General features: G+C 44.1%; 1 protein-coding gene across 1 annotated transcript in view; it reads left to right on the forward strand.

Moving 5' to 3' along the window:
* The window catches only part of GUCY2C (guanylate cyclase 2C), a 1,344,189-nt gene that overhangs the window by 982,380 nt on the left and 336,013 nt on the right, over nucleotides 1-25,796 (forward strand). Inside the window, exon 23 of the mRNA XM_077452503.1 lies at nucleotides 13,911-14,085. Coding sequence (XP_077308629.1) covers nucleotides 13,911-14,085 — 175 coding nt within the window. The remainder of the gene's footprint in view (nucleotides 1-13,910; nucleotides 14,086-25,796) is intronic.

Below are 25,796 nucleotides of genomic sequence, written 5' to 3' on the forward strand. Positions count from 1 at the left end.
AAGCTACGGTGCCAATATCTGAAAATTGATCACACCTGAAGGACTGATGGCCTATTTCAATTCTTGAGACCCTAACATGCCATAAAAGTACAAATACCCCCCAAATTACCCCTTTTTGGAAAGAAGACATTCCAAGGTATTTAGTAAGAGGCATGATGAGTTTTTTGAAGTTGTCATCTTTTCCCACAATTCTTTGCAAAATCAAAATTTTTTTTACTTTTTTTTCCCACAAAATTGTCATAATATCAGTTTATTTCTCACACATAGCATATGCATACCCAAAATTACACCCCAAAACACATTCTGCAATTACTCCCGAGTATGGCGATACCACATGTGTGAGACTTTTACACAGCGTGGCCACATACAGAGGTCCAACATGCAGGATGCACCATCAGGCGTTCTGGAGCACCCAGGACAATTCTGACATTTCTCTCCTACATGTAAAAATCATCATTTACATAGACCCCAAAACATTATATGTGTTTTTTTTTAGCAAAGACCCTAGAGAATACAATGGTGGTCGTTGCAACTTTTTACCTCGCACGGTATTTGCGCAGCAATTTTTTGAACGCGTTTTTTTGGGAAAAAAAACAGTTTTGTGCTTAAAAAAAAAAAAAAACAGTAAAGTTAGCCCAATGTTTTTGCATAATGTGAAAGATGAAGTTACACCGAGTAAATAGATACCTAACATGTCACTCTTCAGGGTATCACCGAGTATGGTTGGTTATTGCAGAGTATGGCTGGGTATTGCAGGGTATCTCCGAGTATGGTTGGGTATTGCAGGGTATCACTGAGTATGGCTGGGTATTGCAGGGTATCACTGAGTATGGCTGGGTATTGCAGGGTATCTCCGAGTATGGCTGGGTATCTCCGAGTATGGCTGGGTATCTCCGAGCAGAGTATTGCAGAGTATTGGCAGGGTATCTCCGAATATGGCTGGGTATGGCAATGTATTGGCAGAGTATTGGCAGAGTATTGGCAGGGTATTGGCAGAGTATTGGCAGGGTATTGCAGGGCAGAGTATTGGCAGGCATTACAGAGTATGGCAGAGTATTGGCGGGCAGAGTATTGGCGGGCAGGGTATTGGCGGCTATTGCAGAGTATTGCGGGCAGGGTATTGGCGGCTATTGCAGAGTATTGGCCGGCAGGGTATTGGCGGCTATTGCAGGGTATTGGCGGGCAGAGTATTGGCGGGCAGGGTATTGGCGGCTATTGCAGAGTATTGGCGGGCAGAGTATTGGCGGGCAGGGTATTGGCGGCTATTGCAGAGTATTGGCGGGCAGAGTATTGGCGGCTATTGCAGGGTATTGGCGGGCAGGGTATTGGCGGGCAGAGTATTGGCGGCTATTGCAGGGTATTGGCGGGCAGGGTATTGGCGGGCAGAGTATTGGCGGCTATTGCAGGGTATTGGCGGGCAGAGTATTGGCGGCTATTGCAGGGTATTGGCGGGCAGAGTATTGGCGGCTATTGCAGGGTATTGGCAGGAAATTGAGGGGTTAATTTTCGGTGAGCAGCCGTTTACCGTGATCCGTGATGCGCCGGGTACGCATGCGGATGCTCTCGAGTGCGCGCCCCAGGGGGCGCACAAGAGCGCAATTCTGGGAGCGGTTGTTAAGTGGTTAAATGAGACTTTGTCTCTGAAGGAATACATGCCCCTTTTAAATAGCTATGTCTTTCAAGTTTGCCTGCAAAAGAGTTGATATATATTATACTCTATGGGAATTTCCTTCTTTCATTCCTTAGAAAACAATTATAATCCAATTTGTATTGATTTTAAATATTGCCACTGAATTTGGAGAGTATGACTACTAAATATGTATTTGATATGTTGAATGGTTCTGACTCCGGGTCACATCTTACTTTCCATTATACTCATGGGCATTCCTTTCTATCATGTATCTGTCATTCCATATAAAACAACTGTAATCCCAAATAATCTCAATTTTAGAATCTGCTACTCTACTTGAGGAACACCTGTGGGAAAGGTGAAGTTGCTATGTCTGTCAGATTTGCCTGCAAATAAGTTTATATTTTGCTCCCCATTATACTCTATGGGCATTCCCTTCTGTCATTCACCTTTGTCATTCCATAGAAAACAATAATAATCCCACTTCGTCTTAATTTTGAACATCACCACTAAACATAGAGAGTATTTCTACTAAAGATTGATCGGATATGACTAAGCGTTCTGACTACAGGTCACATCTCGCTTCCCATATACTCTATGGGCATTCCTTTCTTTTATGTTTCTGTCATTCCATAGAAAACCGCTGGAATCACAAATAATCTCAATATTACTATATCCTTCTCTACTTGAGGAACACCTGTGGAAGAGGATAAATCGCTATGTGTCTCAGATTTGCCTTCAAATCAGTTTATATTTTGCTTCACATACTCTATGGGCATTCCCTTCTGTCATTCACCCTTGTCATTCCATAGAAAACAATGCTAATCCCACTTCATCTCAATATTAAACATTCCCTTTTATTATGGACAGAATGTCTTCTAAAGATTGATCTGATATGTCGAATGGTTCCCAGTCCAGGTGGCATTTTGCTTCCCATTCTACTCTATGGGCATTCCTTTGTATTATTTATCTGTCATTCCATAGAAAAGAGATGTAATCCCAAATAATATCAATATTGGTAACTGCTGCTCTACTTGAGCAAAACCTGTGGGGAAGGATACATCAATATATCTCTCAGATTTACCTTCAAAAAAGTTTATATTTTGATCCCCATTATACTCTATGGGCATTCCTTTCTGACATTCACCTTCGTCAATCCATAGAAAACAATAATAATCCCACTTCATCTCAATATTAAACATTGTCACTGAACATGGAGAGTATGTATGCTAATGTATTAATCTGATATATTGAATGGGTTTGATTGCAGGACACATCTTGATTCCCATTATACTCTATGGGAATTCCTTTCTATTATTTATCTGTCATTCCTTAGAAAACAGCTGTAATACTAAATAATCTCAATCTTACAATCTGCTACTCTACTTGAGGAAAAGCTGTGGGAAAGGTGAAATTGCTATGTCTCTCGATTTGCCTACAAATGAGTTTATTTTTTTCTTTCCATTATACTCTATGGGCATTCCATTCTGTCATATGTTTGTCATTCCATAGAAAACAATAATAATCCTGCTTAACCTCCTTGGTGGTATGATTCAGTCTGGATTTAGGTGCTGAAAGCGGTACAATTATTTTGCATGGAAATTTGCCGTTTTATATTGTAGTCCTGTAATTCTTAGGAATAACTCTCTTAAATATGTTCAAACCAGAGTCTAGCAGACATCCCGGGTATGATAACGTTTATAATATAATAAAGAATAATAAAAATTATTCAATAATGTAATCAAATCCTAAAATAGGGACACTTTTTGGTTGCTATGGACAATGTCCAAATTCCAGTCTGAAAAAACAGTATTTATAATATAAAAGTACATGCAGGGCATTGCACAGACCACTAGGGACAAAGGGGATGTGTAATTTTGTAATACAGTACTGTAATCTGTAAGATTACAGTGCTGTGTGTGTTTTGTGTATTTTTACTTTTTTGAATTCGCCACCGTTCTCCGCTCCCGTGCACCGTAACGCCGCAGGGAACGGAGCTCGGCGGCATTCAGCACTGTGAATCGACAGGAGCACAGCTCGCTCACACAGCGCGGAGGACATCGCTGGATCCAGGGGACAAGGTAAGTAACTCTCACTGTGTCCTCCCCTGCATCCAGCGATGTGATCCCGAGTCTGGCTCGGGGGTTACTGCTCCTATCAGTAAAATCCTAACCCGAGCCAGACTCGGGGTTACCGCTGGGGGGGGGGGTTAATATCTAATGTGGACATCCTCACTGAACATAGAGAGTATGTCTGCTAAAGACTGATCTGATATGATCAATGGTTCTGACTCCAGGTCACATCTTGCTTCCCATTATACTCCATGAGCATTCCATTCTGTCATGTTTGTCATTCCATAGAAAACAATAATAATCCCACTTAATGTCAAATTTGAACATCACCACTGAACATAGAGAGTATGTCTGCTAAAGATTGATCTGATATGACCAATGGTTCTGACTCTAGGTCACATCTTAATTCCCGTTATACTCTATGGGCATTCCATTCTGACATATGTTTGTCATTCCATAGAAAACAATAATAATTCTGCTTAATATATAATTTGGACAGCATCACTGAATATAGAGAGTGTGTATGCTAAAGATTGATCTGATATAACCAATGGTTCTGACTCCAGGTCACATCTTGCTTCCCATTATACTCTATGGACATTTCTTTCTATCATTTATCTGTCATTCCATAGAAAACAGCTGTACTCCCAAATAATCTCAATCTTACAATCTGCTACTCTACTTGAGGAACACCTGTGAGAAAGGGGAAATTGCTATGTCTCTCAGATTTGCCTGCAAATGAGTTTATATTTTACTTCCCATTATACTCTATGGGCATTCCATTCTGTCATGTTTTTCATTCCATAGAAAACAATAATAATCCTGCTTAATGTCTAATTTGGACATCATCACTGAACATAGAGAGTGTGTCTGCTAAAGATTAATTTGATATGACCAGTGGTTCTGACTCCAGGTCACATCTTGATTCCCATTATACTCTATGGGCATTCCTTTCTATCATTTATTTGTCATTCCATAGAAAAGAGCTGTATATCTTCAAATCAGGCACGCTATTCAGACGCAGTTTAGGTCGCAAACAGTTGAATGGATCCAGATTCCCATATTGGCACAAATGATGACTCTGGACTCATCTAAAGGTTTCATTTCGAGGTTGTATGCCAGATTGGAGGCTAGAACAATAGATTGAGTGGGTCCCGCTAGGATTAGAGAGAGATGGGAGAGAGACTTCGGGCCAATGGCTACACTGGAATGGGATCGGATCCTCAGAAGAGGAACACTTGTCTCGATCTCTCCCTCACAGAAAGTATCCCATCTGTTCCTAATCCATAGGGTATATTATACCCCCACAAAAATCTTTAAACTCGGGTGGTGACAGGATGACCAGTGCCCTAGATGTAGGGCTTCTGGTGATTTTGTCCACATGCTGTCATGAAATGGTCCACCCGTTGGTGGCGCTGTTGATCTCTTGGGTTGCAGTACCAGTGTCCACCAGCGGGTGTCTTCTAACACCCAGGGCCTGTAATAAGAGGACATACCTCCTGGTGGCACTATTGGATCCCTGGACTGTAGTACCAGCGCTCACCAACGGGTGTACTCCGGCAGTGTGGAACAGACAGCACCTGCAGCGATCAGCTGTTACGTGAGGGTAATCAGTAGTCTTATAAAGACCCAGCAAGCCCTAACATGCTTGTCTCAGTATCACACTCTCTTCATGTAACCTGAACCTTTGGACCTGAACCTTTGGACCTGAACCTTTGGACCTGAACCTTTGGACCTGAACCTTTGGACCTGAACCTTTGGACCTGAACCTTTGGACCTGAACCTTTGGACCTGAACCTGTACTTTGTATTTTCCTGACTTGTCCCTTCCTGATTCTTAGCCCATCCTGGACCCGTCCCTCTTGTATCCTGCTACCTTGATCCCTGCTCTGCAGCCCATCCATCCGTCCTTACACTTCTACTGTTTGACCTCGGCCTGGCTTTCGTTGACGTCACTGGTAGTCCCATTTATTATATATATATATTACTTGTTATGGTTGGTAGTGCACTGTTTGTTTTCATTTTCCTTTTTATTTATAATAAACACGTTTGTTATTGCATTCACATGCATTTGGGTTTCCTCTGTGCAGTCCACACAGTCTGGTCTAATCACTCCCTGACAGTATACTGAGACCATTCCTGACCAGACGTGGCTGCATTGAGGAACCATCCCGACCTGTTAGTCTGCCAATATGGATTTCAATGAAATCTCGTATTATTCTCTGCTGGCAGAAGAGAATGGTGAATATTGTCGCCAGCTTCTAAAGAGGTGGTCTAGTGACCGGCTGATGGAGACCATCCGATCAGCTCATTCCCTGGTGGATCAGGGCTACATGTCATTTGAGGATGTTCAGCCCTTAATCCAATTATGTGCAGAGCTAGTACTGACATGTAATTCCAAAGTAAGTGGTGATTTTTCTCCCCCCTTCAATTTGAGCCAAGTTGTATCTTTGGTATGGTTGTTAGAGGATGACCCAGCCTATTTCATGGAATGTTATTCCTCTTGTCCTCAGCAGGTGCTGTCTGATTGCATCCATTCAGTGCAATCTCTGGTTAGTCAGGCTGTGTGTGAATCAGTGTTTGTTCAACCTGTGCTACAAGCATGGTCAGATCTCCTGCGTTTAGCTAAACCACAACCTTCCAGCCCTGTCATTAACCACCTGCCTTCCCAAGTATCTACCTCCTCATTGCCTATGGCAACCTCAGCTACAGCCCAGTCTACTCCACTTCCTACCAAATACTACTATCCTGTCACCAAGTGTAGCACCTATCCTGCCTGCAACCCACCTGCCTCTTCTCATCCACCTGTAACAGTCCCACAAAACCCTCCTCCTGCCACTGTTCCTTGGTCTTCCTTTTGCCCAGACACTTTGATTTCTCACAGCCCTGCACCTACATACAAAGCTGCAGCGGCTAAATCAAAAAAGAAACGAAAATTCTTTCCGACCTGCACAATCCTGCCAGTAACCCAACCCGCCTCCGCACCAACCGACCCGGTCCAGCTTGCATGCATGCCAGTTGTATCCGGTGGCCCACCTAAGCCTGACGTTCCAGCTTGCCAGCCTGTTGTCCCACCTTGCCAGCCTGATGTCCCACCTTGCCAGCCTGATGTCCCACCTTGCCAGTCGGATGTTCCAGCTTGCCAGCCTGTTCCAGCTTGCCAGTCGGATGTTTCAGCTTGCCAGCCTGTCCCACCTTGCCAGCCGGATGTCCCACCTTGCCAGCCTGATGTCCCACCTTGCCAGCCTGATGTCCCACCTTGCCAGCCTGATGTCCCAGCTTGCCAGCCTGATGTCCCAGCTTGCCAGTCGGATGTTCCAGCTTGCCAGTCGGATGTTTCAGCTTGCCAGCCTGTTCCAGCTTGCCAGCCTGATGTCCCACCTTGCCAGCCTGATGTCCCACCTTGCCAGCCTGATGTCCCACCTTGCCAGCCTGATGTCCCACCTTGCCAGCCTGTTCCAGCTTGTCAGTCGGATGTTCCACCTTGCCAGCCTGTTCCAGCTTGCCAGCCTGATGTTTCAGTTTGCCAGCCTGTTCCAGCTTGCCAGCCTGTTCCAGCTTGCCAGCCTGTTCCAGCTTGCCAGCCTGTTCCAGCTTGCCAGCCTGTTCCACCTTGCCAGCCTGTTCCACCTTGTCAGTCGGATGTTCCAGCTTGTCAGTCGGATGTTCCAGCTTGTCAGTCGGATGTTCCAGCTTGTCAGTCGGATGTTCCAGCTTGTCAGTCGGATGTTCCAGCTTGCCAGCCTGTTCCAGCTTGCCAGCCTGTTCCAGCTTGTCAGTCGGATGTTCCAGCTTGTCAGCCTGTTCCAGCTTGTCAGCCTGTTCCAGCTTGTCAGCCTGTTCCAGCTTGCCAGCCTGTTCCAGCTTGCCAGCCTGTTCCAGCTTGCCAGTCGGATGTTTCGGCTTGCCAGTCGGATGTTCCACCTTGCCAGCCTGATGTTCCACCTTGCCAGTCGGATGTTCCAGTTTCCCAGCCTGTTGTTCCAGTTTCCCAGCCTGTTGTTCCAGTTTCCCAGCCTGTTGTTCCAGTTTCCCAGCCTGAAGTTCCAGTTTCCCAGCCTGAAGTTCCAGTTTCCCAGCCTGAAGTTCCAGTTTCCCAGCCTGAAGTTCCAGTTTCCCAGCCTGAAGTTCCAGTTTCCCAGCCTGAAGTTCCAGTTTCCCAGCCTGTTGTTCCAGTTTCCCAGCCTGTTGTTCCAGTTTCCCAGCCTGTTGTTCCAGTTTCCCAGCCTGTTGTTCCAGTCTCCCAGCCTGTTGTTCCAGTCTCCCAGCCTGTTGTTCCAGTCTCCCAGCCTGTTGTTCCAGTCTCCCAGCCTGTTGTTCCAGTCTCCCAGCCTGTTGTTCCAGTCTCCCAGCCTGTTGTTCCAGTCTCCCAGCCTGTTGTTCCAGTCTCCCAGCCTGTTGTTCCAGTCTCCCAGCCTGTTGTTCCAGTCTCCCAGCCTGTTGTTCCAGTCTCCCAGCCTGTTGTTCCAGTCTCCCAGCCTGTTGTTCCAGTCTCCCAGCCTGTTGTTCCAGTCTCCCAGCCGGATGTTCCAGTTTCCCAGCCGGATGCTCCAGTTTCCCAGCCGGATGCTCCAGTTTCCCAGCCGGATGCTCCAGTTTCCCAGCCGGATGCTCCAGTTTCCCAGCCGGATGCTCCAGTTTCCCAGCCGGATGCTCCAGTTTCCCAGCCGGATGCTCCAGTTTCCCAGCCGGATGTCCCCGCTACCCAGTCTGCGGAGTCGGGGCCCGCTACCCAGTCTGCGGAGTCGGGGCCCGCTACCCAGTCTGCGGAGTCGGGGCCCGCTACCCAGTCTGCGGAGTCGGGGCCCGCTACCCAGTCTGCGGAGTCGGGGCCCGCTACCCAGTCTGCGGAGTCGGGGCCCGCTACCCAGTCTGCGGAGTCGGGGCCCGCTACCCAGTCTGCGGAGTCGGGGCCCGCTACCCAGTCTGCGGAGTCGGGGCCCGCTACCCAGTCTGCGGAGTCGGGGCCCGCTACCCAGTCTGCGGAGTCGGGGCCCGCTACCCAGTCTTCTGAATCAGTGTCCATTAATTGGTCTGTTAAGCTTGTGCCCGTTATTTGGCTTGCCGGACCAGTGCCTGGTGTCCAGCTCGCTGAGCCGGGGCCCGTCACCCAGCCTGCTGGGCCGGGGCCCTTTACTCAGCTTGCTGAGCCAGTGCCTGTAATCCAGCTTGCCCTTGCTGTTCGGCCTAAGGACCCAGAGATTGCTGCCCAGCTCAAAGACCCAGAGCCCTTGCCCGCTGTCTGCCCTGACGTGCCCTCATCCATGGTGTGGTTTGAGGCCATTAACTGTGGACAATTACACCTAGCTGGAGCGTCCGGAGGCCGCTCCTTTGAGGGGGGGTACTGTCATGAAATGGTCCACCCGTTGGTGGCGCTGTTGATCTCTTGGGTTGCAGTACCAGTGTCCACCAGCGGGTGTCTTCTAACACCCAGGGCCTGTAATAAGAGGACATACCTCCTGGTGGCACTATTGGATCCCTGGACTGTAGTACCAGCGCTCACCAACGGGTGTACTCCGGCAGTGTGGAACAGACAGCACCTGCAGCGATCAGCTGTTACGTGAGGGTAATCAGTAGTCTTATAAAGACCCAGCAAGCCCTAACATGCTTGTCTCAGTATCACACTCTCTTCATGTAACCTGAACCTTTGGACCTGAACCTTTGGACCTGAACCTTTGGACCTGAACCTTTGGACCTGAACCTTTGGACCTGAACCTTTGGACCTGAACCTTTGGACCTGAACCTTTGGACCTGAACCTTTGGACCTGAACCTTTGGACCTGAACCTGTACTTTGTATTTTCCTGACTTGTCCCTTCCTGATTCTTAGCCCATCCTGGACCCGTCCCTCTTGTATCCTGCTACCTTGATCCCTGCTCTGCAGCCCATCCATCCGTCCTTACACTTCTACTGTTTGACCTCGGCCTGGCTTTCGTTGACGTCACTGGTAGTCCCATTTATTATATATATATATTACTTGTTATGGTTGGTAGTGCACTGTTTGTTTTCATTTTCCTTTTTATTTATAATAAACACGTTTGTTATTGCATTCACATGCATTTGGGTTTCCTCTGTGCAGTCCACACAGTCTGGTCTAATCACTCCCTGACACATGCTATGGAAATGCCCAAAGTTATTCAGATACTGGATAGAGATTGTAGACAGGATAAATAAAACTTTCAAGATTTCAATTGAGCCGACGGTCAAACCTGCCTACTTGGGGAATGTGGAGGGGGGTAATGTCCCGAAGGACATCATTGAAGCAGTGCTAAGGTGCCTATTTCAAGCGAGGAAATTAATTGCCCAGCACTGGCAAGCAAATAGCCCCCCGCTTGTAGAGAACTGGGCTGCGACTGTCAACTCAGTAGTAGGGAATGAGAGAGTAATTCTTATTAGACAAGGTAACTATAGAAAGTTTAAGAGACTGTGGAGCCTTTGGCTGGATAAGATGGATTTTCCTTTACAGGACGAGTGAGGCTTATTGCATTCCCCCTTGTCTTCTTCCTGATTCTTTTTCTCTTTTATGCCTCCCCCACCCCTTTCCTTTATATATATATATATATATATATATATATATAGCTAATATAGTGGTTGCTATAACTTGGTGCTATAGGGTTGAAAACCGAGTGGTGTAGGGGTGGGGTGTGGGTAATTAAATGTAAAATTAGAATGTTATATCATAATACTTGGTATCATAGCTTGAGATGCTATATTTTTTTTAACATTGTTTTGCTATTTGTGTAGTAATATATAAATAAAGAAAAAGTATTTAAAAATAAAGAATTTTGAAGAAAGGTTACAAGCACAGAACTTATTCTTTCTGGAGAAGAGACGCTTGAGAAGGGATATGATTTAAATTTACAAATGCCATACTGGTGACCCCACAATAGGGATAAAACTTTTCCATGAAAGGGAGTTTAAGACACATGGCCACCAATTAAAATTAGAAGAAAAGAGGTTTAACCTTAAACTGCGTAGTGGGTTCTTTACTGTATGAGCTGCAAGGATGTGAAATTCCCTTCCACGGGCGGTGAATTCAGTGGGGATCATCAATAGTTAAAAAAAAAAAAATAGATAAGCACCTGAACTTCCACAACGTACAGGGATATACAATGTAATACTGACATATAATCACACACATAGGTTGGACATAGGTGTCTTTTTTTTTCTACTTCACCTACTATGTAAAGAGTCCTCAAAGTGATGGTTTGGCTACCACAGAGCCCTGATCTCAACATAGAGTCTGTCTGGGATTAAATGAAGAGACAGAAGGATTTTAGGCAGCCTACATCCAAATAAGATCTGTGGTTAGTTCTCCAAGATGTTTGGAACAACCTACCTGCCGATTTCCTTCAAAAACTGTGTGCACGCGTGCCTAGAACAATTTGGGTATTGATGCTGTTTTGAAGACAAAGGATGGTCACACCAAATATTCATTTGATTTGGATCTCTGTTCTGTTTATTTATTTTCCATTTTGTTAATTAAGATCTCACCTGCCTAGAACTTTTATATATATAGTATCTCCCAAAAGTTAATACACCCCTCACATTTTATTAAATATTATATTATATCTTTTCATGTGACAACACTGAAGAAATGGCACTTTGCTACAATGTAAAGCTGTGAGTGTACAGCTTGTATAATAGTGTAAATTTGCTGTCCCCTCAAAATAACTCAACACACAGCCATTGAAACCGCTAGCAACAAAAGTGAGTACACCCCTAAGTGAAAATGTCCAAATTGGGCCCAGAGTGTCAATATTTTGTGTGGCTACCATTATTTTCCAGCACGACCTTAACCATTTTGGGTATGGAGTTCACCAGTCTTCTTCCACTCCTCCATGACGACATCACAGAGGTGGTGGATGTTAGAGACCTTGTGCTCCTCCACCTTCCATTTGAGCATGCCCCACAGATGCTTAATAGGGTTTAGGTCTGGAGCATGCTTGGCCAGTCCATCACCTTTACCCTCAGCTTCTTTAGCAAGGCAGTGATCGTCCTGGAGGTGTGTTTGGGGTAGTTATCATGTTGGAATACTGCCTTGTGGCCCAGTCTCTGAAGGGACGGGATCATGCTCTGCTTCAATATATCACAGTACATGTTTGCATTCATGGTTCCCTCAATAAACTGTAGCTCCCCAGTGCCAGTAGCACAAATGCAGCACCAGACCATGACGCTCCCAAGACCATGCATGACTGTATACAAGATACACTTGTCTTTGTACTCCTCACCTGGTTGCCACCACACACGCTCGACATCATCTGAATCAAATAAGTTTATCTTGGTCTCATCAGACTACAGGACATGGTTCCATGTAATCCATGTCCTTAGTCTGCTTGTCTTCAGCAAACTGTTTGTGTGCTTTCTTGTGCATCATCTTTAGCAGAGGCATCAGACCAATTTGATGCAGTGTGTGGCATATTGTCTAAGCACTGATAGGCTGACCCCCCACCCCTTCAACCTCTGCATCAATGCTGGCAGCACTCATACGTCTATTTTCCAAAGACAACCTCTGGATATGACGCTGAGCATGTGCACTCAGCTGCTTGGTCGACCATAGCGAGGGCTGTTCTGAGTGGAACCTGTCCTGTTAAACTGCTGTATGGTCTTGGCCACCATGCTGCAGCTTAGTTTCAGGGTCTTGGCAATCGTCTTATAGCCTAAGCCATCTTTATGTAGAGCAACAATTCTTTTTTTCAGATCCTCAGATTTATTTCAGATCCTCAGAGTTCTTTGCCATGAGGTGCCATGTTGTACTGCCAGTGATCAGCAAAAGGGAGAGTGAGAGCGGTAACACCCAAATTTAACACACCTGCTCCCCATTCACACGTGCTCCCCATTCACACCTGAGAACTTGTAACACTAATGAGTCACATGACACCGGGGAGGGGAAATGGCTAATTGTTCCCAATTTGGACATTTTCACTTAGGGGTATACTCACTTTTGTTGCCAGAGGTTTAGACATTAATGGCTGTGTGTTGAGTTATTCTGTGTATATATATATATATATATATATATATATATATATATATATATATATATATATATAAGAAAGTTCAGAGTATTACTGCACAAAAATTTATTGAAATGAAAAACATACAAAAAATGTATCAAAAGTGATCCATTGTATAGTTACAGTTCGGGAGTTAATTTTGAGAAGGAAAGAAGTACAGTTGATTCACTCTTTGGATACTATGTACCCCAAAGGGTGAAACTCAGAAATCGATTTGTACTTGTTTGTATGAGTGACTCATGGAGTATGGGCTGTTCAACATATGACCTGTTTTAGCTTATATGGCGCTTACTGAACATGAAGATAAAGAAGGCATGTGTGTTCCCTATTTTTTTTCTATTTTTCTCTCTTTTCTATTTTATTTTATAGGTTGACAGCAGGGATGCATGTTAGAGTGAAAAAGAATTTGTATCCAGTCTCTAGCCTTTTTCATCTTGCTATTTTTGATTAAAGAGATCTTTGACACATGTGATGATGGATAATGACCTTGTGAATGCAATTGATTCCAATTATACTTTCTTATAAATGGGAAAAAAATACTTAAATTGCGATATTTTACAGTCCGAGGAAGGGCGCTATCAATATAGCCCAAAACTGTAACTATACAATGGAACGCTTTTGATACAGTTTTTGTATGTTTCTCATTTCAAAAAAATGTTGTGCAGCAATCCTCTGAACTTTCTATATATGACCATTTGGGATGGTCTGGTTGCATTGCACTGGGAGACTGCTTATGTGCTGTTCACCACCATCTGTTTGTTGTACATATAGAATATATATATCTCCAAGTATATCAGAAAACATTTGTAGCCTATGCCTTTTTATCCCTGTGTTACCACTGGAGATTACACATTTCTACAATCGGATAGCCTCTACCTAAAATTGCTAATTCTGTCACCCCATTCCATGTAATTCCTGACCCATAACTATGGAAGTATATACAAATTCAGAGGAATTCCTATAAAATGTTTTTTCCCAGTTCTGATCTGGAGATATGTGCTTTGTACACTATAGGTAAACATGTGCAGGGGATGCCTTGCGCTGACAGTTTGTAATCATCAGTGATCAAATGCAAAAACTTTTTTGAAATGTTTTAAAGTTTCAGATTATTTATACTTTATCTAGAAAAACTTAGAAAAAATTGTTTGTTCTGATGCAATACCTCTATCCTAAATAGCCATGTCCTAACATTTTTAGGTGGAAACAATAGGAGATGCCTACATGGTGGTCAGTGGTCTTCCAAATCGAAATGGAAACAGGCATGCAGTGGATATATCCAGGATGGCTTTGGATCTTCTTAGCTTTATGGGAACTTTTGAACTACGTCATTTGCCAGGTTTGCCTGTCTGGATACGGATTGGAGTTCATTCAGGTATATGTTCTGTCAAAACCCTATAAGAGGATTGTTGTGGATATAGTATATTTAGACTTTGCTAAAAGGCTAAAAGTGTTTTGGATAGTTTCTCACAAATAGCTAACGTGTAAGTAAAGATCTATGAACTTGAAAAATTCAATCTGTAAATAGATGATAAATTGGCCTGAAGATCAAATTCAGAAATTCATACTCTGATTGGTCTAAGGTTGTTAGTGGTGATCCTTAAGGATCCACTTTGGCATTGCTACTGCTTAGAAATTGCTGATTACAGTCTTTGCAAGATACTGCTAACTTGCAAGCTGAACTGAATGCCATAGCTGGTTGGGCAATCATTTGGAAAAATATTTAATATTAATAAATGTACATAAAGTTATGAAGCCTGGGGGCTAAAAATATGCACATATTTTTACTCCTATCTGTGAATGTCCTTTGATGGAAGCAGCTTCAGTAAAAGCAACCCTCTGGCACAGTTTAATATATAGTACAGATCTGGATGACTTTATTTAGCACTCTCCCATGCTTAATTGAAGGGGAGAAAATTCACCCCTAGCAATGCTGCAGCTGCTTCGTCACCCTCTCCCTGGTGTGGCATCTTTTGCAGAAGTTATTAGAAATGGCCTTTGCCAAACAGGATATTGCATTAAAACAGTAGGTGAATAAGAGAATTCAAACCTTTGTTAAAGTGGAACGTAACTCTTTCAATCAATGATGATCAACATGTACAAATATATAAAGGGTCCATATAGTGAACTTGGTGTTGAGTTATTCACTTTACAGTCAACACAGAGGACAAGGGGCCAATCTTTATGCCTAGAGGAAAAGAAATGTAATCTCCAAACACGGAAAGGTTTCTTCACAGTAAGAGCTGTGAAAATGTGGAATAGACTCTCTCCAGAGGTGGTTCTGGCCATCTCAGTAGATTGCGTTAAGAAAGGCCTGGATTCTTTCCTAAATTCACACAATATAACTGGGTACCAACATTTATAGGTAAGGTTGATCCAGGGAAAATCCGATTGCCTCTTGTGGATCAGGAAGGAATTTTTTTCCCTGCTGTAGCAAATTGGATCATCCTTTGCTCGGGTTTTTTCTCTTCCTCTCGATCAACTGTGGTTATATGATTGGATATATGGGACTGTTTTGATATTATTTTTTATTAATTTACTTGTATGGTTGAACTAGATGGACTAGTGTCTTTTTTCAACCTGACTAACTATGTAACTGCTAGAATTAGTAAATAGATAGGAAAGTATATCATATCTTTTTGTTTTTAAACGTTTTCTCTTTTTTTTGCTTTTTTCGGTTACTTCCTGGATTTCTGACATAGGCAAATTATGCAAAATATAGAGAGCACAGGCTCTGGCACAAAACCTTTAATTGTATAGGTTCTCTTTGTTTCTACATCAGTCCTTAAATATTCCTAGCAGGCACTGGGTATTAACCCTTCATAGGCTTGCTATTATTCATCCGCAGATAGGGAGCAACTATTTGGAAACTCATTTTAAAATAGATTTCTTACCTTTTCTTTACAACATTATTTTATGGTTTTTAAACCTTTTTGTAATATTGGCATTTAGCCTAAGAAGTATGTGTATATGTATGTGTAGCACCCTGGTGTTTAGACAGGGTTTCTCCTAAATTTACCTGCTAGGTATAGCTACCTTGGCCCGTTGTTAGGGACCAATTGATTTCACTCTAAGTCTGTAATTGCTGCACTTCTCTCTTTTTGTCGGTATGTGGCCGGGTACACGGTGGCATCAGATATGAGAAGAGCAATGTAAGGTCAGATTATGGGTATATGGGGTATCTCAGCCAATGAGCAGGGGTTCTTTAATCCCTCGGCCTGCCGGGAGAACCTTTATATTAGGGTGAAGTCAGGTGATCACTGTTCTGTGCCACCTGGGCGGCTGTCTGGGTGGACACGTGTCGTATTGCCCGGGCTGCTAAGCTGGAGTGTGGACCTATCCCAGGCTAATCTGGCTGCTAGGCTGTCTAAGGGGCCTATCCAGGAGCAAGAAAGCAGTGCAGGGTTGGAATTGCGGTTTGCAGTCCCAACCAGAAGTGACAGTTCTGCTGGCCGGAGAACCTGTCATGGTCAGATGCAGAGGGGAAGCTGTTGCCACTAAGGGCCCAACCATCTTATTACCAGGGACCACAGTGAGTAGCTGAAGCAAGTACCAGAGCAGAATTCTCACCAACTGGGGATGGTGAAGAATTGAGAAACTTCTGTGTGTATCAAGTCAGGGACCAAGCCAGCAGAGGTGACACTTGCAGAGCTGCCTTGTTTGTCAAGGCCAGTGGGGTGAAGCTTGAGAAGTATCTTGAGTGCCAAGCTAGGGACCCAGCAGAGAAGCAGGGGTGACATTGGAGGAAGATACTACAGTGAAGATTGGAGGAGCTCACGGGATTCAGTGGAAGTGAATCATCTAGTCTAGTGAGAGAGACTGGGAGCTCAGTGGGCTGAAGAACGGCAAGAAGTGATTGTAGTGGAAGTAAAGGAACTGTTACACTTTGTGTTAGAAACTATTAAAGACTGTTGCCATAGGATACAGCATTCCTACGCATGCAGGTGTAGTGTCTGGCTGGATGCCTTTCCCTGCATGGCTGTCCTTTTGACATCTCAGAGTCTGCCAATTAACATTCCAACTACCTAAGGGTGTCCTGGCCCCAACCCTCTCTCCCAAAGTTCTGTTCAAGAGAAATAAATCTCTTTGCATTCAAGAAGTGTCTGGCGCCCAATTAATCCACCTTGCATTACACCCACTCTGCCTTGCAACCCAAAATCTATAGAAAAATGTTAGCTGTCTCTGGCCCTGGCAGTTCTCATTAGACTGAGGGAAGCCAGAACTTGCTACATACCTTGCTACGTATGTATGTACAGTATATATATATGTGTGTGTGTATGACAATAACAATTCAGATTTATATCAACTATTAAAAACATTTGATGTAAAATTCATGAAAATCATTACAAAAAATCTTGGCAACCCTTCAATTCAATAAAATAAAAAATATATATAAAAATGAGAAATAATAAATATACTAAATATGTGAAAAAATAACATACCCCCTGAATAAATTATTAATTGTATGTGTTGACAGTAATGACATAATGTAAATATCAAAACATTCTAATCTTAAAATATGGAATGCAATCAAAAGGTCGCCTATGTAAATATATTAATGTATTGATATCTGGCACACACTGTATCATCCCCGCAGATCAGGTGAGATCCACATTCCTTACTAGGGATCCCAGCCCAATTCCCTGGGTCCCGAAAGTGTGACCCCACTGACTGATAACACTTCTGTCTTTTATGGTCCAATGGCCTATTCAAATGATGGTACTAACCCCTAGTTCCTCATTCGGCCCAGCTGGGCTCATAGAGTGCAAGGTAAAAATCCAAAAGGTTTCCCTTTGGCATAACTTGGAAAATCTTTCACCTTCTGTTGTCTCTATACCAAATACATTTAGGCCTTTAGTGTTCTCCGGATGGATACTAAAGTGGCAAGGCACACTATGCTTAGTGATACCCTCCTCAATGATCCTCCTGTGCATTAAATCTAGTATGCATAGTGTGGGTTGTACGGCCCACATGATACAATCTAAATAGACACCTGAGGCCATACACAACGAATTGGGTAACACATGTAATAATCTGATTTATTTTATAGGTCTTTTTGTTTTGAAATTCTTTCTGGCCATGTTTAATAAATACACAGGCTTGTTTGCACCTATAAGTACCTCGGATCAAAGAAAGAAGGAATGTTACCAATCTTCGGTTATTACCCTTTAACTTTACTGGGGACTATGTTACTCCTGATATTTCTAGCCCTCCCGAACACCGTGTTGGGTCTGAAGGGAAATACACTAGCAAGGGCTTAATCCTGTAACAATATAGGCCAATATTTCCTGAGGGTATTTTTAATTGCCCAATGTTAGTTATTGTAATTTGTGCTACATTTGGTTGAGTGGTCTTTAGATATTATTCTGGGCTCTAAGTTCCTTGGTATTAATATTTAGATACCTATCAGATGCTTCCTGAATATGTTCAGCTGTGTAGCCTTTCTCCCCAAAAAAATTCTGTAATATATTTCCCTGTTTAAGGTAATCAGATGTATTGGTAGAATTTCTACGTAAACGATTAAATTGGCTATAGGGTATGTTTTGCTTCCAACTCTGCAAATGGCAACTCTTATAGAGCAAATACGAGTTGCCAGCAGTCTCTTTGAAATGTGTTTTGGAAGTAATGTTACCATCCTCATCCCAAAACAGTACTAGATCCAAAAATACCAGATTCTTGGGATTCAATATATATGCGAACCTAACATTAAATGGATTGGTGTTGCAATACTCTACGAAGGTAGGGATCACATCTGAAGGACCATCCCACATGATGATAATATCATCAATAAACCAACCATAGTAGACAAGATGTCTACTAAATGGGTTGTTCCTCCAGATGTGTCCCTCCTCCCAAAAGCCCATAAATAGATTTGCGTAACAGGGTGGGAAATGAGTGCCTATCACTGTCCCAGATTCTTGCAAAAAATATGTCCCTTGGAATTACGCCTTGTACACATGGTCGGACATTCTGACCACAAATATTTGTCCGAAACCCTTTGTCCGAAACTTGTGTTGCATACACACGGTCGGACAAAGTTGTCAGATTTTCTGATCCTCAAGAACTTGGTGACGTAAAATGCGTACGACGGGACTATAAAAGTCAATTCTGTAAAAGGCATCACCCTCAAGAATAAAATATATAAATTAGCCACGTATGCGGATGACCTTCTTTTCTTCATAACAGACCCTGCCCAATCGTCTAAATAATTTCTGTTATTACGGGTATATCTCAAACCTAAAAATAAACCTAAATCTCCCTATTGTGGAGGCAAATTGTACAGGGAAGAATAAAATTCACGGAAGTGGCAGGCTATTGTCTCTGTTTCGTTGTCCACTTTCCCGTCCTTGCCTTTAATGCCCAAGATATTCCTAGAGGTATTAGGTTCACATAAAGCCCTTGCGAGCAGTCTGCCCGATTTATCCCCTGCCTCGTAGTAAATCTTCTTTTTAAAGAAGAGGAGGCGTTTGGATTTAATGCTTAAGAGCTGTTGCAGCGATTTCCTAGTTTCAAGTAAAGCTGTAGCTGTGTGTTCAGTCAGCGTTGGTTTATGTAACCTCTCCAATTGGGAAATCTTAGCTATCAAAGTTTGGATCTCTGCTTCTTGATGCTTCTTTTTAAGCCAACCTAATTTCATCCCCTCACTGTGCACTTTTGGGCCTCCCAAACCATTATGGGGTCTGTTCCAGGGGTATCATTCAATGAAAAAAATTCTTGGATTGATCGTTTAATTTTTGGTAAGAGAGAACTGTCTGTCAATAGTGACGCGTTAAGCATCCAAGTGAGATTCGTAGTCGGGGGAACCATTGGGGCGATCAATAGTGATATTGGGGTGTGATCTGATATTGTCTGAAGTCCAATTTTGGCATTAGTGACCCTGGGTAGATCCCTTTGTGTGATAAAAAGATAATCAATACGGGAGTAGCGATTATGGTGGATAGAGTGGAATGTGTAATCTTTGCCGTCAGGTTGAAGGAGTCTCCATGTGTCAAATAGTTGGAGGGCCTGTAGGAGGGACTTGATTTTCTTCAAAATTTTGTAGGATATACAGGATTTCCCTGATGACGTGTCTACTAATGGGTTGAGGGGGATGTTGAAGTCCCCCCTAGTATTACGCAGCCTCTGGCAAAGCTTTGGACGTCTTTTATCAGTCTATGGCAGAAGGTCGCATGGGACTGGTTGGGGAAATATGCATTGGCCAAGGTAATGGGCACACCCCCATATGTACCTCTGATAAAAATATATCTGACGCCCCGATCCGTCAGGTGCTCCGCTGATACAAAGGGAGTCTCCTTACTCACCAGAATCGCTACCCCCTTAGATTTGGCCAAACTGTTGGTGGCATGGTATGCCTCAGTAAAAAACCTCAGTCAGTTTTGGGATCTGGTTGGTCCTAAAGTGTGTTTCCTGTACGAATGCTAAATGGGGCATACCTTTTTTAAGCTCCCTCAAGAATGAGACCCTCTTCTCCGGGATATTCAGTCCAGGAACGTTGTGTGATATGATTGTAGTGGCATGCCCCAGAACGGAATACGTCATGATAGACAGGCCCTGGTGCAAGCCGCCGAGCCAAACCTAGGAGAGTAAATAGGCAAAATATAGCGTGGCACGCTTTTCAGCGTGGGGGAGGTAGAAAGAGGGCTAAGTGGAGAGGGAAAGTAGAAAATAAAGAGAAAAAGTTCAGAGAAATAGTGAATCACTTTAGTGTGGGTCAATACACCAAAGTAAATAAGTAGTGAGTCTAGGTGGAATATTCCACCACAGAGTCACTATGTGGTAGTGTGGACCGCACACAGCAGATCTTAGGGGCACCAGGCTGCTCGCCCGTGAATAACCTCAGTGTTTGTGCCCCTAGAGCTACTGTATGTCAGCAAATAAAATGTTAACGCTAACCTTGCGTAACATAACAATAATAATGGAAAATATCATATCCATTGGAGGTGGGAAATCTGGCTTGTGTATGGTATAAAAAACTAGAACGACTTAAGTAAACAAAATCATCAACCTTGTTGTGTATCAATAACTAGAACAAAATTTTATAAACCTTTAACCTGTGCGTCAAGACACCTTGAACAGTTCAATCACCCATCTAAGCATCAGGGCCTACCTGAAGCCTAAAATAGTCCCTGTCCACCACGCAATGGGCGGGCAGGCTGGAAGGGCAGAAAAAAAAAAAGCCACAAGGCAGTTCAGCTGTATGAGGGGTGTCAAGTCTATCCAGGTGGTGAGAGATACAATTGACCCCATCATGTCGATTAGGTGTTGTCTTCCCAAGCCTGGGGCATTCCTTTGTGCATACCTCTTAGGAAAAGCTCACCTTCAATACAGCACATGGTAAGGTGCCCATGAAAAAGCAAGCAGGTAGTTAAAGTGACATCATAGGCTGATGTTGCCACGTGTGCCGAGCAAATATAGTTTCCGGGTGGAATCGGTCAAATGGGGTGGGGGGGTATACAGGCAGGTAATATCTGTCCTGAGGATAATCAAAGGGTGCAATGTTCTAGCCATCAAAGGTGCTCAGGTGTACCCATTACCAATCTGACGCTCCTGGCTCGTCATCCTCCAGATCCCTGGGGGGGGTTCCTTTAGGGTTAGCGTTGCTCCCATGGGGGCCGGGTCTCCTGCCATGCTTTGGTCTCTTTTTGGACCTCTTGTCTGGAGAGGGGGTAGGGGATCTCTGCGGATTAAATTTGGCTATGGGCAACTCAAACTCTTGGTACCATTCGGGAAGCGCTATAGGGTCTATGTTCAGGGACTCAAAGTCAGGTAGATCCATGGGAGTGCGGATAATGTGCTGCTTGCCAGCCTGATTGACTACCAGTGCAAAGGGGAATCTCCACGTGTATTTTGTCTCCCTCTGTCTCAGTATCTCCAGCAATGGACAGAGAGCCCTTCTGTTCCTCAGTGTTATTTGGGAAAGGTCCTGGAACAGCATGATGGTTTCCCCATTAAAAATAATGCTATCATTCCTCCTGGCTTTGGACATAATAGCCTCTTTTAGTTGGAAGCTTTGCAAGCAGCATATGATGTCTGTGTTTTGTCTCTCTAAGAGACTGTTGAACACTCTTTGGAGAGCTGGCACTATCTGGGCAGCGTGCACTGATTCGGGGATCCCCCTCACCCTAATGTTCCTCCTTCCCCTATTGTCCAAATCCTCGAGGTGCCTGTTCACCTCAATTAAGTGAGAGGAGTGGGAGTTTGCAATATTCTCGAGTCTGGACATTCTCTTATCTCTGCATTTGCCTGTAGCCTCCACTGCTGCTAGCTTCTCTGTCAGGACCAGGAGATTTGATTTGAGGTCTGTTATTGCGGCAGAAAATGTGGACTTTATGTCGGCTGCAAAGCCTGACATGTCCGCATAGGTCAAGGGGAGATTTGATTGTGAATTGTTCCAACCTCTCTCCTCCATCTCTGGCTGCGAGTCCTCGCTGCATGTGTCTTCCTCTCCCTGGATCGGCGCCATCTTGGGTCCCACAATGCTGCTCCGCGCTGCTGTTTGTTTGGTGAACATTGTGGGGATGTTCCTGGCATGGTAACTTGCTGAGTTCCATCGGGATCAAGTCTGGGGTACTTGGGCAGTCTGGCTGAGCATTTCTGGGTCGTTCTTTGCTCTGTAGAGGGCTTCAAGCTGGGTCTCGCCACAGAGCTAGGTTAGTGTGCTGCCATCTCCGCTGCGTGCCAGGCCACGCCCCCCTAGTTCAATATTTTATGTTATTTCCTCCCCGCTCCCTTCCCCCCATTCCTCTTTCCTGACTGTCCAACTTTCCAGAGTGAAGGGAGTCTTAAGTTGCTGGTATATCCTTTAGTTAGTCCCTTGCATCTTCTAGGATCAATACCATCCAGTACTGAAAAAGAAAAAAAGAAAGTATGGGGAAAAAATAGAGGAAAACAAATTCCCCCCTAGTAGCAAAGTAGATCAAAAAACTAAATACAGAGATGAATTACATTCCTGGGGAGATGTAGCCCCCTCTTTCCTGCTTCAGGGACTTAATGGCTGTCCATTCTGTACTTTGTATGCGTTAACTTATTAGGTGCGTTGGCCTGTCTAGTATATCCACTATGTTCGATGTTCATCTTAGGGCTCACCCGATCCATCTAATGTGGCAGCTCCTGGTTCTGTCCTTATCCCTCTTTATAAAGATTCGAACTACAAGGGAGCTACTCCCCTTGCGATCTCCTGTCTGCAGTACCCTCTGCAGCCAGTCCGGTATAGGAAAGGATTCAATATCCAGAAAAATAAAAAGATCCGGAAGATCAGCCTGTGATCTTAGCGTGAAAGAGGAAGAGTTTTTCCTTATTGTAATCACAAATGGGAACCTCCATCAGTATGTGCATCCAGATTGTTTTATCTAGTCTAAAATTAGGCGAAGTAGGGCTCTACACTGCAAAGTAGCTTTTGATAAGTCAGGTAATATTTTGACCCATGCACCATCTAGTTCCACTATGCCTGTCTCCCATGCCTTGCGAAGTAAGGGCTCCTTATGCATATAATGATGAATGCGGCAAATCACGTCTCATGGGCGACTCAAATCTGTGGGTTTGGGGCCCAATGCCCTATCCAGTTCCATATTAGCAGGGGCCACATAACCCAACAGCTTATTAAAGATGTCCCTTGCCTTATTGCTGAGAGTCTCTTGTTCTATCATTTCTGGAAGATCACAAAGTCGCAGGTTATTCCTACTGCTTCTATCATCAAAGTCTTCCATTTGCAATTGTAATCTTGTGGCTATTTCCACTTGTAGAGCCTTGTCTTTCTCCAGTGCGTTTACTCGTTGTTCTAAGGCATGAGTCACAGTCTCATATTCTGTAAGGCAGACTGAAATGGTCTGTATCGCTCCATGTATGGCTTGTAATTCCTTACGGTGGGCATCTTCTACCCTACTGCTAAGGACCTCTATGTCTGCTCATGTGGGAAGCGCCTGTATTAATATTTTAATGTCATCTTCGTTTGTACGGGGTAGTAATAAATCTTCCTGATGAAGGGAAAACCCACTTTCCTGTGCCCGTATTTTCTTAACTTCGGGGCATTATTTGCTCCCTTCTTGAAAGCTAGAGGTGTCTGTTCTGTTTTGTGAAGACAGAGTCCCAATAGTCTTGCCACGTGCATCCGCCATCTTGCTCCCTGAGCCTCGTCTGTTTGCTGCTGTGAAATATTGCTGTATCTCAAGCTGTACTTCGATTGCTTTCCCTGCTTTGCAAGATGTTTTAGTCTCTCGTTGCTTAGGCGGGTAAATGCCGGTACTGTTAATAAGAAAAGAGAGGTCCCCATGATGGTTTTAGTATGAGAAGCCAGTCAGTCATATGAAGCAATTATTCCTATGCAGATGTCTTGAGTCACTGCTGGCTACAGTCTGACATTAGCGCCTGTAACTTCTGGAGGGAGTATCAGGACACTCCAGCAAGAGTCCCCGGCAGTGGGGTGAGATTACAGCTGGCTAAAGCGATTAACTACAGCAACGGGGGATATACCTTGCTCAGCAAGACTATTAGGTAATGTATACAGTTTAGTAGATAGTAGGCACCTTCAATGGGACACAGCCTTAGCTCTCAGACTCAGGACATCAGTCTGAATGACCAACTAACGGTGGAAAAGTCTATGTTCTGCGGCAATGCCGGAGCACTCCACTAGGAATCCACAGCAGCAGGTGGAGCCGCGGCTAGTCAGTGGGAGCGTCTTTGGCATTGGAAGTAGGACGTGCTCTGGAAAGCTGTCAGGTTACATGTGCTGCCCGGTGAACGGCACACTGTTCTGACAGGACACAGACCCGGTCCACACTGGGGTGCCAAACTGAATGAATGAGCACGGAAGTCAGTCTGGACATGGCCGACACTTGATGTCCAATGTGCAGTGAGCAACAAGTAATGATTTCTGGGAACTGCTCTCTATTCCGTGCTGTTGTTGTTCGGGTGTTGTTCTGGCATGTATCAGGCTAGGGCTGGCAGAGGGCGAGGAGCTCCTACAGCAAGTGTCCTCAACCTACCATGTCAGACCATGCCCTCCTTGCCCAAACTTAGAACACTGATTAAGAGGATAGAGGGGAATAGGCAATTAGTATTTTTGGATGGATATACAATAAACACATCGATTGCACATGATGGCACCCAGGTGAGAATTTGGGGGAATATGGGGGGGGGGACAAAGTAAGAGGGATTATAATTTTTTGGGGGGGAACTAAAGTGGAAACAATGACTAAGAGAATAGAGGAGAGGGGAATAAGCAATCTGTATTTTTTGGATGGATTCACAATAAACACATTGATGGCACATGATAGCACACAGGTAGAGTGCAGGGGAACCGAGGCAGGAGAGGAGTGAATTTTGAGGGAGGAGGGGGAAGTAAGATGGTTTTTTTGTTTGTGCACCTTTCACAATGAGTTGACAATGAGATAACGGAGGAGGAAGTGTAGTAGGGTGAAAGGGGAATATGAGGAGCAATACACTACACAAAGGGAATTCTATTTGGAGTATGACCAAGAGGACAGGGGGGAAAGGGGGCTATAGTTAAAATAGTTGTATATTTGGACGAATTTACAAAAAATTTACTAATAAAAAATGATAGCACTAGGTGAGAGTGGGTGCTGGGGCAAGGTTGAAGTGGAATTTTGAGGGAACATGGAGGGGAAGAAGCGGGTAAACCCTCCCTTTTTTTTTCCTTCCTCCTCCTCTCACTCCCCCCCCCCCCCCCCCCCCCCATCAACTATTTGTTATATTGCATAAGTTGAATTAATTATCCGGAATCCTGGATTTGCATTTATAGAAGTCAATACCCATAGACAGGACAGCCATCAGTTACCATATATGTATGGTCAAATGTATTCTGGACTTTCTGTGATTGGATTTATACTTATGTACTACAAATTTTTTCCCCTTTTTTTAACCTAATAAAAAAGTTTATGAAAAAAAAAAAAATGTTTGGTCCCCTAATACATCTTTAGGCCTATCCCCCCGAGCCTGACCACCAACAATCACCAGGGCTTTCTCATGGGCCATCCTAGTGAATCCGCACACTGGCCGCCCCACTTGTACACACTCGACCCCCCTCAATCCTGTATATACATCAGCCCCCCACACACCTGTATATATGCT

The sequence above is a fragment of the Lithobates pipiens genome, unplaced genomic scaffold (assembly GCF_037356315.1).
Source record: "Lithobates pipiens isolate NorthernLeopardFrog02 unplaced genomic scaffold, aLitPip1_a1.2 Scaffold_23, whole genome shotgun sequence".
Lineage (NCBI taxonomy): Eukaryota > Metazoa > Chordata > Amphibia > Anura > Ranidae > Lithobates > Lithobates pipiens.